The 16916-nt window shown below is 45.0% G+C and overlaps 1 protein-coding gene across 4 annotated transcripts in view; it reads right to left on the bottom strand.

The window, feature by feature from the left end:
• Window positions 1-6570: 6570 nt before the first annotated feature.
• PTAFR (platelet activating factor receptor) overlaps window positions 6571-16916 on the bottom strand; it is a 36989-nt gene continuing 26643 nt past the window's right edge. For all 4 annotated transcript variants that reach the window (XM_033839755.2, XM_019938329.3, XM_033839760.2 and 1 more), the window contains one exon: window positions 6571-10086. In XM_033839755.2, coding sequence (XP_033695646.1) covers window positions 9012-10070 — 1059 coding nt within the window. In that variant the 5' untranslated portion in view covers window positions 10071-10086 and the 3' untranslated portion in view covers window positions 6571-9011. The remainder of the gene's footprint in view (window positions 10087-16916) is intronic.

Genomic DNA, 16916 nt, shown 5'->3' with positions numbered 1-16916 from the left:
AGCCATTAAACACTAATTCCCCATTCCCCTCTCCCCCACCCTTTGTAACCACCATTCTACTTTCTGTTTCTATGAACTTACTGCTCTAGGCACCTCATACAAGTGGAATCATACAGTATATTTTTTTTGACTGGCTTATTTCACTTATTGTAATGTCCTCAAGGTTCATCCACACTGTAGCATGTGTAAGAATTTCTTTCCTTTTTTTTTTTAAGGAATTTTTTCTTTTTTTTAATTTTAATTTTTTAAATTTATTTATTTTTGGCTGCATTGGGTCTTCATCACTGCATGCGGGCTCTCTCCAGTCGCGGCGAGGGGGGCCACTCTTCATTGTGGTGCACAGGCTTCTCATTGTGGTGGCCTCTCTCATCGCAGAGCATGGGCTCTAGGCGCGTGAGCTCAGCTATAGTGGTTCACAGGCTCCAGAGTGCAGGCTCAGCAGCTGTGGCACATGGGTCCAGCTGCTCTGTGGCATGTGGGATCCTCCCGGACCAAGGCTCGTACCCATGTCACCTGCATTGGCAGGCAGACTCCCAACCATTGTGCCACGGGGGAAGCCCAAGAATTTCCTTCCTTTTTACGGCTGAATAATATTCCATGGTATGTATACACTACATTTTGTTTACCCATTCATCCCTCAGTGGACACTGGGGTTGCTTCCATCTTTGGCTATTTTAAATATTGCTGCTATGAACCTTGGTGTTAAAGCCCCTGCTTTCAGTTCTTTTGGATATATAACCAGAAGTGGAATTACAGGGTCATATGGTAATTCTGCGTTTACGTTTTTGAGGAACTACATGCTGTTTTCCACAGCAGCTGCATTGTTTTACATTCCAACCAGCAATGCGCAGGATTCCATTTCTCCACAGCACTGCCAACTCTTGTTATCTCCTGTTTTCATCTCATCATGGTTTTGATTTGCATTTCCCTAGTGATCAGTGATAATGAGCATTTTTTCATGTGCTTGTTAGCCATCTGTATATCTTCTATGGAGAAATGTCTATTCAAGTCCTTTAACCCACTTCTTAAATGACTTGTCTGTTTTTTATTGTTGAGTTGTAGGAGCTCTTTATGTTCTGCATATAAATCTCTTATCAGATATATGATTTGCAAATAATTTCTCCCATTCAATGGGTTGCCTTTTAACACTGTTGATAGTGTCCTTTAATACCCCATCCTTTCTTTTAAGGAACTGATTCATCATTTCCTTCCCAAGGCCAAAATCCCCTGACTCATGCATGTGGCAGGTCTTCTTAAAACACTCTCTGAATGTATTTTATTTTATTTTATTTTTGTTTATTTATTTATTTATTTTTGGCTGCATTGGGTCTTCATTGCTGTGAGCGGGCTTTCTCTAGTTGTGGTGAGCAGGGGTTACTCATCGTTGCAGTGCACTGGCTTGTTACTGCGGTGGCTTCTCTTGTTGTGGAGCACAGGCTCTAGGCACATGGGCTTCAGTAGTTGTGGCTCACAGGCTCTAGAACGCAGGCTCAGTAGTTGTGGCGCACAGACTTAGTTGCTCCACAGCATGTGGGATCTTCCCGGACCCGAGCTCGAACTCACGTCCCCTGCATTGGCAGGTGGATTCATAACCACTGCACCACCAGAGAAGCTCTCTGAATGTATTTTAGAATGATCTGGGAAGTTAAATAAAAAGAAAGCCAGGCTGGGCTTCCCTGGTGGCGCAGTGGTTGAGAGTCCGCCTGCCGATGCAGAGGACACGGGTTCGTGCCCCGGTCCGGGAGGATCCCACATGCCGCGGAGCAGCTGGGCCCGTGAGCCATGGCCGCTGAGCCTGCGCGTCCGGAGCCTGTGCTCCGCAACGGGAGAGGCCACGACAGTGAGAGGCCCCCTGCGTACCGCAAAAAAAAAAGAAAGAAAGAAAGCCAGGCTAATCACACTCTGTTCCTCTTGTTAAAAAATGAAATTTAACTGAGTAGATTATGAAGATCTTATTGGCTTTATTCAATGATTCATGAATCAGGCAGCACCCCATCTAACAGACAGAAAGGAGCTGTACAAAAAGAAAGATTTTTATAGGCAGAAGGGAGCAGGGACAAGGAAGTTTTACTACAGGAAGCAGATTGTTTGTGGCAAGGTCACCTTCCTTTAGGGGCCAGGGAAGGCAAGGGTGTATCAGGCAGATGACCTCACTAGTGCTGTTTAGGTAATTTCAGATTGACTGGTTTAAGATTCCATTCCTGGGAGAGGTTGAAACTGCAATCAAGTTAGGTATTAAGTCTTGGTTTGGTGACTTGGGGTTTAACATAAGTTACTCCATTTTGGGTCTGTTGTCTTGTTTTTAACACTCTTTTTAACAGTTTCACAATTCTAAGGAAAATTCATATGAATATGCAATATGAACTTCATGAAAAGGTGTCAGGGAGGTGGGAGGAGATGGGGAGAGTGGAAAAGGAGGCTGCATGGAGAACAACACAATCTATCAGGACAGGATGTAGCGTTTACTAAGTACTTATTCTGTGCCAGGCACTGTTCTAAGCAATTTTAAATCCTCGAAACCACCCTATTTTGTTGACAGTAAAATTATTCCCATTTTACAGATGAAGAAACAGAGGCCCAAACAGGTTAAATCACAGACTAGGTGGAGCCAGGAATTGAACCCTGGCCCTGCAGACCCAGTGGCTACTTTACCGATCACAGTGTGACACTTTGTAGGCTTTGGAGTCGGAATTAATCTGCATTCAAACTCAAATGACTAACAAGAACATGATTACAAACCCATTAGTAATCTGACAGAAATTCAAACTGAAAACAAGTTTTCACTTTACACTTACCAGCAGTTTGAAAGTTGGACAACATCAGGTGTGGGTGAAGATTCGGGGAAATAGAAACTCACGTCATTATGGGTGGGAGCATAGCCTGGTGCAGCCGTTCCAGAAGAGAATCGGCAGCTCTTTACCCAGTTAAGTATAAGTGTCACCACTGGGTGTACATTCGGGGACATTCTTACACTGGTCCATAGGGGAACATCTGGAAGGCTCTCCTCACAGCATCATTTGTAGAAAAGGGAGTTGAAGGCAATCGAAGTGTCCATTGCCAGGGGAATAGGTAAGTAAAATGTAGATGCACATGATGGAGGACAAGACAGATGTTTACATCAATGAACCAGATGCACACACTTTAACATGGTTACATCGTAAAAGCAATGCTGAGTGGGAAAAAAAATGAGACACAGAATGAGGTCCATAGCCCAATTTACGTAAATCATACCTTTTATGTAAATTTTAAATGAATATGCATGAAAAATAACACTACATTTTCCAAGGGTACATAAAAGTCAAAGATATTGAACGTGCTAGAGCTACCATGGAGGATGGGACTGGAGAATGGTGATGAAGGGAAATAACATGCGTTCAGATGGAAAAATGGATGTGAGTAGTGTCTTGCAAAATGGAGGTAAAAAAAGAATCTACGCATCTCAGTTCTACCAAGTTATTGCTATGTGGCCTTGGATAAGTCATTTCCCTCCTTGATACTTGTTTTTCTTATCTGGAAAATAGGAAGATATGAGCCTTCACATCCTATGTCATGAAGGATGTCTGCAGAGGAAGTCAATGTGATAGAATGGAAAGTGCATGGCCCTTGGACATGACCCAGCTGATTGCTGTGTGGCCTTGGGGAAGCACTTTACTCTCTCAGCTTCTGTTTTAAATGAGGTGGTCTCAGGCCTCACCGAGAAGGGGACATTTGAGAAAGGTCTTGGAGGCGAGGGAGTGAGTCGTGGGGATATGTGGGGGGAAGAGTAATTCAGGCAGAGGAAAGAGTCAGGTCCAACCACAGGAAAGGACACGACATTCCTTTCACAGTGCCTGCCACACGGTCTGTGCTCAGCAGCTGTTGACTATTCACTCACCCCTTCCCCTCCTCTTGCAGAAATGTCAGCATCCAGGTGACCTTCTAGCTTCAGTAACAATGGCACTCTGGCTTCAGAAGCTCTTTGTAACCCTGCGTTCACATATACCATCCACTGCAGGAGTGCCCTCTCTAACTGACCACAGAAGCCTCAGCCTGGAAAAAAGTCATTGCTGCTGGGGCTTCGGCCTGCATGGGGAGCACAGGAGCCCTCAGACAGCAAGGCAGACCCTTCACCAACTGCTATTCCCCTCAAGAGACCCCTACCCCAGCACACATCAAAGCTAGGACAGTACCTAGAGGGGCTTGAGTGAGGGTACAGTCAAACAGGGAGAGGAAAGAAGGGAAGGGACCCATATTTACTGAACCAGATCTGGGTTTGAATATTATTCTGCTGCTTACTGACTCATGTACACTTACAAATCACTGAAGCCCTCTAAGCCTCAATTCCCCCATCTGTAAAATGAGCATGAAAAATATCATTTCTGTACAGTAGTTGTGAGGACTCAGTGAGATAAGATTTGTGAAAGTGGCAAGCAAATATCTGGGGCTCACCAAAAAGTAGGCCCTTTCCTTCTGTACCAAGTACCTGGGAGGCATCCACTGCCTTATTCAGTCAGCTCAGGTCCTTATTTATTTTATTCATTTCTGTGGGGATTGAATCACTTAACTTTCAAGGAGGGTGTGAGGTTACAGTGAGGCAGTAGACAAAAACTGTGGTTAGCATAGTTACTGGACCAAAACAGGTACTCCACAGGTATTTGTTGGATACCTAGATGGACAGGTGGATGGATGGATGGATGGATGGATGGATGGATGGATGGATGGATGGATAGATGACTGGGTAGATGGGAGGATGGCTTGCTGATAGGGAAAACATGATTTGCATTACAGAAATACCAAGTCTGCACAAAAACCAGGTGTTTTAACAAGAGGGTTTTATTATATCTGTTTGTGGCCTCAGGTCTTAAGCACAGATATAGCATAGATGAGTAAAAATAGGCATAAATGTGCCCAGTTCTAGTCAGCTGTGACCTACACTTACCACTCTTGTGTCTACGATTCATCTGGATGAGGTAAGGGGCCAGGTCTTGCCTGAGCGAATGTTCTCTAAGTGAGATCACTGGTGGTTCCCTGGGGTCAAGGCTGAGATCAGAGGAAAATGAAGGGTGAGGACTTCGTGATGTCCAACATGGGTTGGAAATCCTGATTGGTGATGTTTCATTAAAAGAATTATAACTCAGCTTTTCCGGTAATCCTGCCACCGTTGCAAGAAGGGAGAGACACAAGTGCATTCCAAGCTATGTAACTTCTGCAATCACATGGCCCCTCTGAGCCCCATGTTCCTCTTAGTAAGATGGAGGAACTGGACCCTACCAGCTTCAAAAGGTTCTGATCCTCTGAAAATCCCTGACATCTTTTTTTAAATATGGATGTAGAACTCCAGAAAAATATATATTAAATTCCTTCCTTGTCTTTCTGTAGAGAGTCCTCTTAAACCCTTTCACAATAAGTGCATGTATACGTCAATGTGTGCTTATGCTGCACCCTGGGGAAGCAGGAAGCTTTGGAGATAGACAGCTCATTTCTAGGCGTCACATGAGAAATGTGGATACACTGATTATGATTCAGTTCCTGCAACTATACTTCGATTAAAACAAAGAAAGATTCAGTTCCTGCCCCCAGGGTAGGAAAGAATACATTGAAATGGATAAACTTGAATAGTTATTAGGGTATAAAAAAGTTGCACCCTCCCAGACCTAAAATGCTGCTAGGTCAATTAACCTGTCTAGAGGAATTCAGGAAGGCTGCCTCGAAGAGGTGTTCTGGGCTGGGTTAAAAAGAAGAGAAAGCATCTGAGAAGGTCACAACCAGGCGGAGGTCACAGGGGCAGTAAAGGTGGTTGTATTCAGAGTGGTGAGGCAATCATCAGAGCCGTAGCATGAGCTACAACCTAAAATTACCACCTCCCCTGGGCCTGGATGGGAGTGAGACCCTGGCTTGTGTGTTGGAGCAACATTCTGAGAGAAGCAAGGGAGCAATCACAAGATACCATCTCGGAACTGCCTGTCTCTTTATTGAGCACTTACTGAATGCAGAACCTGTGTACTTTATATACATAGCAATGTTTCCTAAAGTGTGCTATGCAACTTGTGGGGCATATGAGGTGACTGTAAACAGGACACCAAGAGCATTTTGATTTTCTTTTTTTCTTTTTTTTTAAAATAAATTTATTTATTTTATTTTATTTATTTATTTTTGGCTGCGTTGAGTCTTCATTACTGCACGCGGGCTTTCTCTACTTGCGGCGAGCGGAGGTTACTCTTTGTTGCAGTGCACGGGCTTCTCATTGCAGTGGCTTCACTTGTTGCAGAGCATGGGTTCTAGGTGCGCGGGCTTCAGTAGTTGTGGCTTGCGGGCTCAGTAGTTGTGGCACGCGGGCTCTAGAGCGCAGGCTCAGTAGTTGTGACGCATGCTCTGCGGCATGTGAGATCTTCCTGGACCAGGGCTTGAACCTGTGTCGCCTGCATTGGCAGGCAGATTCTTAACCACTGCGCCACCAGGGAAGTCCCTTGATTTTAATATTTGTGTTTTGTGTTTATTTTTACCTTCTATGTGTGGCAGGTGGCATTTGTTTTCATTTACAATTTAGTTCTAAAGCATTCTTTTAAACAGGTGAAAGTTTTAAAAAGTGACTCGATTTAGAGAAATATATTTCTTGAGTAAACATACAGATGGTACATGGATATTGCAAAATTTACGAGGGGAGTACACAAACGGCTGAAATTCAAGAAACACTGTGCTTTAGCATACAAGCATTTATCTCATTCAGAACTCTTTCGGTTGCAAGTAATAGATAATCACTCAAATCAGCTTAAGCAAAATAAGAGAATGTATCCTAAAAGGGAATTTCACAAGGACCCGAAGGAAGCAGCGCAGATGTTGAGCTTTGAGAAGGGCTGGGCCTGGAGGAAGGGAGCCAGCAGGCCCCTGGAAGCACGGCGCCTCCTCTCTCCAGGCCCCTGCGGTCCCCCCGGTCTCTGCCTTGCTCTGCACACCTCTGTCTTCTCTTTGAGCAGAGCCGTTTTCTCTACTACATTCATGCAGGTGCCTCCCTCAACCCTGGCCCGCTGGCCACACTCACACACCTCACACACACACACACGCACACCTCTCACACACACACACTCACGCAGACACACACCTCACACATACACATGCGCACACACACCTCACACACAAACACACATGCACACACACACCTCACACACACCTCACACACATACATGCAGACACACACCTCACACACACACCTCACACACAGACATGCAGACACACACACACACTCACACATACATGCAGACACACACACACACCTCACACACATACACATGCAGACACACCTCACACACACACACAGACACCTCACACACAGACATGCAGACACACACACCTCACACACACACGCAGACACACACACACACAGCTCCAGAGTTTAAATGTGTTCTGGTAAGTGGCCTGCAGAGCCTGAAAGAGCATCCCTGAATCTTGCTGCTTATTCCCAAACGAGAACCTGACTGGCCCCACTAGAGACAGACGCTCACCTCTCATCCCTTCAGCTCCTATCGGAGGGTCGGGGGAACAAATTCTCAGAAGACGGGAGAATCTGCGATGAGCAGTCAGCCTGACCTAGAGGTATCTGCTCCTCATAACTCTATGAGGTAGGAAACTCAGTTCACAGGCCCTGGGCAGGAAGTGACAAAGCCACAGCTTGAACCTGGGTCTGTGTGACCCCGAAGTTCAAGTCCGCTGCACTATCCACCTAGTCACCACCTGCTAAGTCCAGCCCACAACTGCCACCCCAGACCCAAGCATGTCTCTGGCCCATTGGGAGGCATTTATCAAAATCAGCCCAGTATGCGGGAAACGAGGATCCCAGCTTTGTGGGGTCACTGGCTGGAAGGGAAGACGATTTCTGGAAACCAGGGAAGGCTCCTCCTAGCCCCTGGGTCTGAGGCTGTCAGGTTCACACTGCAGGTGCTCAGGGTGCGAGAGGAGGCTCGGGCATCTAGAACTCCTCAAGAGAAGTTTTCACCTCTCTTCTGCACCCAGAACTCAAAGTGCCTGCCTGCCCTTGGGATTCTAGTTGCTCTTCTCAGCTCGTGGCAGCTAAGTCAGAGGGGCCTCTCAGAAGGTGAGGTGGGGAGGGGAGCTACGGACTCCTTCCACTCTGGAGGCCTTCCTGCAGGTACTTCTCAGCCTAACTGCCCTTTCCCACGGAAGCCTCTGGGCATCGCAGTGGCCTGGAGGGCCCCAATTCGGCTTTGAGGGGACTTTGCCCACCCACAGTGGGTGGCTGTGCTGCAGGAGTTACTTCTTCAGGGTCCCTTGTTGAGACAGAAGGTGGATGTGGGTGTTGTGTCTCTCCCGCTGCCCCAGAGCTGCCCCAGGCCTGAGGTGAGGCCTGTGCGGAAACACACATCTGCCCCAGGAGACAGGCTCCCCATCCTAGCTTTCGGTCTATGCATGTTTTATCTTCTCTGGTCATCACTCAATACAGGTTGTTGCATGACTCGGGAGAGGGTTCCACCAAGCCACTTCCCCTGAGAGTGCCACAAAGACCTTGTGCCTTTAGGTAGAGACTGGGCGGCACCATCCTAGCTTAAAAGTCTATCCCAAAGACGGTGCCACACAGCAAGGGGAGCGTCCCTTTTCCAAAACCCCTTCTCTGACTTTTTAGTGATAAAGGGAGTGGTTGCCCAAAACTTTAGAACTTACTCATTTGGGACTGCTGTCCTGGTAGGATGAACTGGGTGGCTCAGTGTCAACCCCCAAGGACTGCCCCTGGCCCTGACATTCCTTCCAGAGCTGTCAGACTCAGGCGCTCGGGACGAGGTTACCAACCAAGGTTATTATGGCATGTGCCCAAAGCTGGCTGAAAGGGCTCGTTCAAGTTCTGGATTTCCCAGCAGTCTGGCTCTACCCAGCATCGACACCTTGGTGAGGTAGCCTCCATACCTAATGGCCACCAGTGCCCAGGGAGCAGATGCCAGGGCCGCATCAGACACCCCTTCCTCCCCCAGGTCCCTCCATGATGTCCATGGAGGATAAGCCTCTGGGCTCCAAACAATCTGGGCCTAATCTTTGAGGGAATTGACAGGGACCTGTTTGAGCGGCATGACCACTTCGGTGCCTGTCTCCGTGGTAAGCCGGGAGCATTTCCGGCTGCTGCGCATACTGTAAAACTTCTCCGTTAGGTGCTTACGGAACTTCTTGGTGAGGAAACAGTAGATGATGGGGTCTAAGACACAGTTGGTACTAAGGAGGCAGAGAGTGACCTGATGTGCATCGTTAATAGCCTGGTGGGAGTTGCTCTTCTGGAAGTCCAGCTCAGCCAGGGTCCAGGGCAGCTGTACAATGTGGTGGGGCACAAAGCAGATGATGAACACAGCCAGCACCGTGCAGACCATCCAGAGCGCCCGGCACTTGATCTCTGCATTGCGCTGCATCTGCGTCGGCTGCGTGAGCAGCGTGACGATGATGACCAGGTTGCAAAAGAGGATGATGAGGAAGACGAGGAAGAAGCTGAACACGAGGAAGACGTGGATGATGAGGACTGGGATACTGCGCTTCTCGTAGTGCTCAAAGCAGCGTGTGATGTTGCCTGAGCCCGTCTTGTTGGGCACTGTGTTGGTGGAGTCCAGGATGAGGTAGTAGGATGCAGCGGCCACAATGGCCACCCAGATGATCAGGGACAAAAGGATGCCACGCTTGCGGCTGGTGACCTGAACGGTCTTGATGGGCTGTGTTACAGCCTGGAAGCGGTTATAAGTGATGACGGCCAAAAAGGCCACTGAGCAGTAGGTGTTAATGAAGAAGAAGCAGCCAGCGAGGTTGCACAGGAATTCAGGAAGAATCCAGTTGCCCTCGTTGTAGTAGTAGAGGATCCACAGGGGCAGGGTGACCAGGAAGAGCAGGTCAGCCATGGTGAGGTTCACCATGAAGATCTTTATCTCGTTGAATTTCTTGGAAGGGTACAGGTGGGCAAAGACCCACAGCACATAGCTGTTGGCGAGGACCCCCAACACAAAGATGATGCTGTAAAAAATTGGGAAGAGGGTGTATCGGAACTCAGAATCCACACGAGAGGAATCATTTGCCTCCATCACGGTGGGCTGGAGTGGGCAGCTGGTCATAGGATCCTACCTGTGCCTGGAAGACCACACAGAGATTCCGGTTAATGAAGGGCTAACAAGGGACTATCTGATTTACTCAGTTCCAAGACTCCCATTTTGCACATTTTAAACACTCTAAAATTGGTGGCATTTTCCAATTAATTGGCATTTTTTTTCTTCCTACATAAAATAATGGTGTGTTTTTTAAATGAATGGCCTCTGACATTCAATAAAATCAGTGGCAGTTCAGTTTCTTTTCTCTTGTTCCATTTAAAAATATACTTTTTTATTCTTTAGCTTGTTTTGACTTAGAGTTTTAGATAATCTATTCCTGGTGATGAAACAGATGGAAATTAAATTTTTTTTAATTTAAATTCTATGGTTTTTAATTTCTGACAAAATTTGAATATTGGTCTAGTGATGAAATTTGAGATAAAAATTTTGATGGTAAAATGCCTTATGTTAAAAAATAATTCACATGCCCATACACAATCTAGAAAGTACACAGATGAATATTAGAGTCACCCAGAGAATGAAATAGTAGCTATATATTAGAAAGAATGAGTTAGATCTGATTGTACTGCCATGTAAAGTTGTCCCTGGATAATATTGTTCAGTAAAACAAAACAAAACAAAAAAGTTGGTATGACCCCGTTATGTACTTGTATATGATATAGAAAATGATCTAGAAGGTTACCCCTCAAAGCGATGACAGTGGTGAAACCTCTGGAAAGGTGAGGTGGGCTTGGTGGGAAGTATAATTACTTTACATTTTTTTTTGTTTGTTTAAACTTTTTAAGAGTGTGCATTGCTTTAGTAATTAAAAATTTTTAAGTATAATTTTAAAAGAAAAGTATACAATGGAGAAGCCCAACAGACAATACTTTAACCAAGTAAACAAGAGTAGCATCATCATTAGTAAGACATGTCAACATCATGTACCCCTGGTACGATGTACTGACAACGACACAACACCACTTCTGTGGTATTCTTGCCAAAAATGCATAATCTCAATTTAGCCATGAGAAAACATCAGACAAAGCCAAATTGTGCAACATTCTACAAAATGACTGATCAATAGTGTCAAGGTCACGAAAGACAAGGAGACTGAGGAACTATCATAGATCAGAGGATATAAAGGAGACATAGGACAACTAAGTGCAAAGTGGGATGCTGGATTGTACCCGGGAACAGAAATATTGTTAGGGGAAAACTGGTGAAGTTCAAATAAGGTCTATAATTTAGATAATACTGTAAACATGTTCATTTCCTGGTTTTGATCATTGTACTATTGTTTTATAAATTGAGAATGTTGGGTAAAGGGCATATAATGAACTCTTTGTACTATTTTGCAACTTTTTTGAAGGCCTAATATTATTTCAAAACGAAAAGGTGTTTGTTTTAAGTACAGTTGACCCTTGAACAACACAGGTTTGAACTGTGTGGGTCCACTTATACATGGATTTTTTTTTTGATTAATACAATACAATACAATACAAAAATACAATACTACACGACGCATGGTTGGATGAATCCACAGATACGGAACCCCACAGAAGGAGAGACAACTGTAAAGTTATAAGAAGATTTTCAACTGCGGGGAGGGTGGCGCCCCTAATTCCTGTGTTGTTCAAGATTCAACTATATATGAAAGAAGATTAAAAGTAGCCATAATCGCACTACCCAAAGTCTGGTTCATTTTCAACAGTTCTTTGTCCCCATCCACTGTCCAGAAAAACCAGTTCCTCCCTCCCCTCTTGTCCCTCCCACTATGTTGCCATCACGTGAGCCTGGAAGCCCCTCTTATGTTTGTGTTGCAGCTGAGGGGGATGGGATGGCAAGAGACTCGGGATTAAGCAAGGCCCAAGGCTCATCATATATCATAGTAGAGTGAAAAGAGCAGGGAATAGGCAGTGAGAAGCAAGGAAGACAATTAACACTTAAGAGCATCTCTTTTGGAGCCAGGCACCCTGCTCAGTGCTTCCACACACACTACCTTTGAGTCTCGCGAAAGCCCTTTGAGATAGGAAGTAAGATCCCCATTTTACAGAATAGGAAACGGAGTATAGGGTGGTTATGTGACTTGTCCAAGGTCACACAGCATTAAGGGATGGAGCCAGGATCTCAAATCTAGCTCTGCCTTCATATGTTCATTCATACATTCAACCAAAAATATTTCTGAGCACCAACTGCGTGTCAGGCTCACTGCCAAACACAGGAGAGGCAGGGTGAACATGACTGACAGGACCCTGCCTTCAGGGAACTTAGAGTCTCGTGGGGGCGATAGAAAAAAGCAGTGTAAACAAACATAGCTGCTATACAAAGAAAATAGGGTGCTGACAGGGAGAAGAAAACAGAGATCTACTTTTTTAATATAAATTATTTATTTATTTATTTATTATTTATTTTTGGCTGCATTGGGTCTTTGTTGCTGCACACGGGCTTTCTCTAGTTGTGGCGAGCGGGGGCTACTCTTCTTTGCAGTGAGCGGGCTTCTCATTGCAGTGGCTACTCTTGTTGTGGAGTACGGGCTATAGGCACGTGGGCTTCAGTAGTTGCAGCACATGGGCTCGGTAATTGCGGCTCACAGGCTCTCGAGCGCAGGGTCAGTAGTTGTGGCACATGGGCTTAGTTGCTTTGTGGCATGTGGGATCTTCCCCGACCAGGGATCAAACCCGTGTACCCTGCATTGGCAGGCAGATTCTTAACCACTGCGCCACCAGGGAAGTCCCAAGATATCTAGTTTGAAAGGAGGTGACATTTCCATTGAGGCCTGAAAGAAGAGCCTAGGAAGAGAGTTCCAGGCAGAGGGATCTGCATGAGTCTAGCACTATGGCAGGAAAGAGATTGGTAGGTTCCAGGAACTGGAAAAAAGGCCACCTGATGGCCCTTGCCCTGACCTCTGGCTGCCACTCCACCCTCATCTCATGCCACCTTCTCACCAGGTTCCAGCCAAAATGGACTTCCCAGGTGGGTCTTCAAACTCACCCAGAACTCTCCTGCTTCAGCCTGCACACATACCACGCCACTGCCTTGAACATGCTTCCCTATCCACACCCCACTGCCACCTGGCCAACTCCAACTCATGTTTCAGACCTTAGCTGAATTTCACTTCTTCAGGGAGGTCTTCAATGACCTCCAGGTCAGGTCAAGTCCCATCTCAAAGCTCCCTATACTTCTTCTTAAATCTTAGCACAATTGTAATCGTATTCATGTTTGTATGATCGTTTCACACTCTCCCACTTGACTGTGAGCACTGGCAGATCAAGGACCTTGTCTGCCTAATCAACACTATTCCCAGCACCATGAATCAATAAATAAAAGGAATGGGTAATAAGCCTTGTTAATTACACCCACCCCTTAGGGAGCCCCAGAACAGTGGAAACACTTGAAGAAGTCTATAGATACTTACAGGTGAGTTTAAAGAAACGACTGGCTGTAATTAGAATTTTTCTCTTGATTGAGAAAAATTTTGTTCTTTGTTCTATTTAGTATATGGTAGTGGTTTGTCTATGTTAATTAAATAAATGTAGGTTCAATTATTCCAAGAAATCATTGCGATTCCTTTAAAAACAAAAAACTCACCCTCAAGTTGCATTGTGAATTACATAGTTAATTTGAATTACATACTTTTATTCTGCTTCCTCAGCAGCAAATTGCTAGCTTCTACTCAGCTGGGATCTTTTCCACTCCTAAAGGTGACCCTGCCATCTGATCCCATAGGTGTAAGACAGTAACTCTCAAAGGGTGGTCCATGTAAATGAGGGATGAGAGAGGAGGTCTATCTCTGAAAACTTTCAGGGAATCCATGAGGTCAAAATGATCATCATAATAATACCAAGACATTATTTGTCTTCTTCACTGAGTTGACTGACATTTGCACCGACATTACAAAAGGGTGAGCAAAACTGCTGGCTCCTTAGCACCAGTCAAGGCAGGGACGCCAAACTATCATAGGAGTCATATCTTTCACAGCTACGCATTCAGCGTAAAAAAAAAAAAGCCAATTTCACTTTATTTTTTTATTATATTTTTTTAAATAAATTTTAAAATTCTTATTATTTTTGGCTGCATTAAGTCTTTGTTGCTGGACACGGGCTTTCTCTAGTTGTGGCAAGCGGGGGCTACTCTTTGTTGCAGTGAGTGGGCTTCTCATTGCGGTGGCTTCTCTTGTTGTGGAGCACGGGCTCTAGGCACGCGGGCTTCAGTAGTTGTAGCACATGGGCTCAGTAGTTGCGGCTCGAAGGCTCTTCCCGGACCAGGGCTCGAACCCGTGTTCCCTGCATTGGCAGATGGATTCTTAACCGCTACGCCACCAGGGAAGCCCAGTACACATCCTTTTAATAATCTGTGTATCGGAATGGGAAATACACATGAAACATCTCTGCTGCAAACTGGAGTAGAGTGGTTGTCTTCAGAAAAAGACCCAATGCCACTGTTTGAGCTGTGAGCTGAGCTGTTTTTTGGATCATCATTATCACTTGAAAAAATGACTGACAAACTATGGCTTTTCAGAGACTTGGGTATCTGGCAGACTTTTTTCTCAAAAAGTCACTATGGAAATAAAGCGATCCTGTCACTTCAAGTAAAACCGATGATGGGATTTTGCTGCCATGATTAAAATTTGAACTTCCAAGAAAAGATTAAAATGTTTGGAAAATCTGTATCTGCCAGCATGAGCTTGACAGCTTTCCAATATCCAAAGAATTTTCTGATGAGATTGGTAGTGATATTAATTAATACAATTGTTTGATATCTTATAATGAAAAGTCAATATCTGGAAGACCTGTATATCTCAGTGAACCAATATTTTCCAAATGAGGAAAGCATGATGTTTCAAAATTACATAGAGGTAAAAGATTCAAAGGGCAAGATAGACCAATACATTGCCTTGTTCACGGATGACAAAAAGTTTGTTGATATGATTCAGTATACATTGCAACTAACTTTTAAGAAACTACCTTTTGTGGAGTTCTGATGTAGAATCAAAGAAGAGTATCACCAATTATCTGAAAAAGCCATTAAAATATTCCTCCCTTTACAAATACACATACATCTGTGTGAGGGCAGATTTTCTTCATATACTTTATATCACATATCACAATAGACTGAGTGCGGAAGTGAATATGAGAATCCAGCTGTCTTCTATTAAACCCAACATTAAAGAGATGGGCAAAAAAAAGATGTAAATCAATGTTACTCTTCTCCCTAAATTGTTTGTTTTGAAAACTTTAGTTATTTTCCACTAAAAACATTATTTATGTTAACATGAAACGAGTTTATTATTGGTTTTTACATTTAAAAACAAAAATTTTTAGAATGTCTTAGTTTTCATTTTGAAGATGGTAAATATTGGTAGGTATACCCATGTAAACAAAAGTTCTCTGGGGCCCTCAATAATTTTTAAGAATATAAAGAGATCCTGAGGCCAGAAAATTTGAAAATCAATGCTCCACAGTCTCAGTTCACCACCCCGCCCCGTCCCCCCATTTCCTTTGAGCCTAAGACGCCCATTCATCTGGGACTGGCCTTGTTTCTTTTTCCTGCTGGACCCTTGTGCCTTAGGCGACCCTGTTCCTGGGGCCTGAGAGGCGGGGGTGGGGAGCAGCCCACAGCTGGGAGGTGTGTGGTGCTCACTCTGGGTCTTTGAGGAAGTCACATCCCTATCCACCCCCAACACCCTATCCCCACCCCTAAGTAAGTCCTGTCCTCTTCTTGGGTTTAGGCTCCAGCACAGTGGAGTAGGGACAACTGTCCTCCAGAAACTATCCTTCTCCAGGCAAAGGACTCCACTCAGGACATCCTCCTGGTCCCTGCCCCTTATGCCACCCCTGCCCAGGCCTGTTGAGAAAGTCTTCCCATGAGGATCAGGATTTGAATAAGGCTCATGAGGTGCTCACCTGGGTACAAAATTTAAGGGAGCGCCAAAAACCTCAGTAATCAAGATAAATAATATTTGGATGCAATCATTTGAAGAATCAAAATCAGTATTACTGATGCTTCCTTTTGCCCCAGGCTCTAATACGGCCCTGCCTGGCACTATTATGATCCTGTCTTCATTTAAACTTTTGGTATTTTGTTCATCATGGATTTCGAGGGGTTTGGGGGGGTTTTTTTTTGGTATTAATTGATTTAAAAAAAAAATAGTCTCACCATGTGAATGGGGCACACACAGAATAGCCCAGCTCACCCATTCAGTCACTCATTCATGCCTTCTCTGGACAAGCTCACTGCTGCTGGCCTGGGCAGAGTCCTGAGGCTTCTGAGAACAGACCTCGTCTTTGCCCTTCAGTGGCTCACAGGCCATTTTGCAAGAGAGAGATTCAGAAATAGATAGGTGCTTAGTGTTAGGATGGTGGAGGTTCTAGATGTCAGGGTCATTCTGAGTGTGCCCGTGACCCAGACTTGACGGTCAGGAACGACTCCTGCTTATGCTGAAGGAAGACAAGGAGTTAGCCAGATGCAGCTGGGAGAGAGGAAGACATCTGGAAGAACAGGAGAGGTTGTGCCTTGTTATCAGGGAACTTGAGAAGTTTGGTTTGGCTAAAACTTAAAAGGTGGGTGGGGTGGTGGTGAGGAGAGACAGGACCTACAAAGCAAGCATCAGTCAACTGAAGTAGAGTCTTGCATACTAGGCTAAAGGAGTTTGTATTTGATTCTGCTGGAAATGGGGAGTCATTGAAGAATGTGGAGTTTCAGGTTTATGGAATATGGCTTTGACTGTTGTGTACAGAATGAATTGGAGGGGCCTCAGGTCAGAGGCAGGGAGATAACAAAGAGATAACTGCAACTGTCCAGAGCACCAAAGGGAAGCTTGGAACATGGCGGAGAGGATGGAAATGGATGGCTGTGAGAATGATTTGAGAG

The sequence above is a fragment of the Tursiops truncatus genome, chromosome 1, assembly GCF_011762595.2.
Source record: "Tursiops truncatus isolate mTurTru1 chromosome 1, mTurTru1.mat.Y, whole genome shotgun sequence".
In the NCBI taxonomy this organism is placed as follows: Eukaryota; Metazoa; Chordata; class Mammalia; order Artiodactyla; family Delphinidae; genus Tursiops; species Tursiops truncatus.
This window is presented reverse-complemented; position numbering and strand designations above follow the sequence as displayed.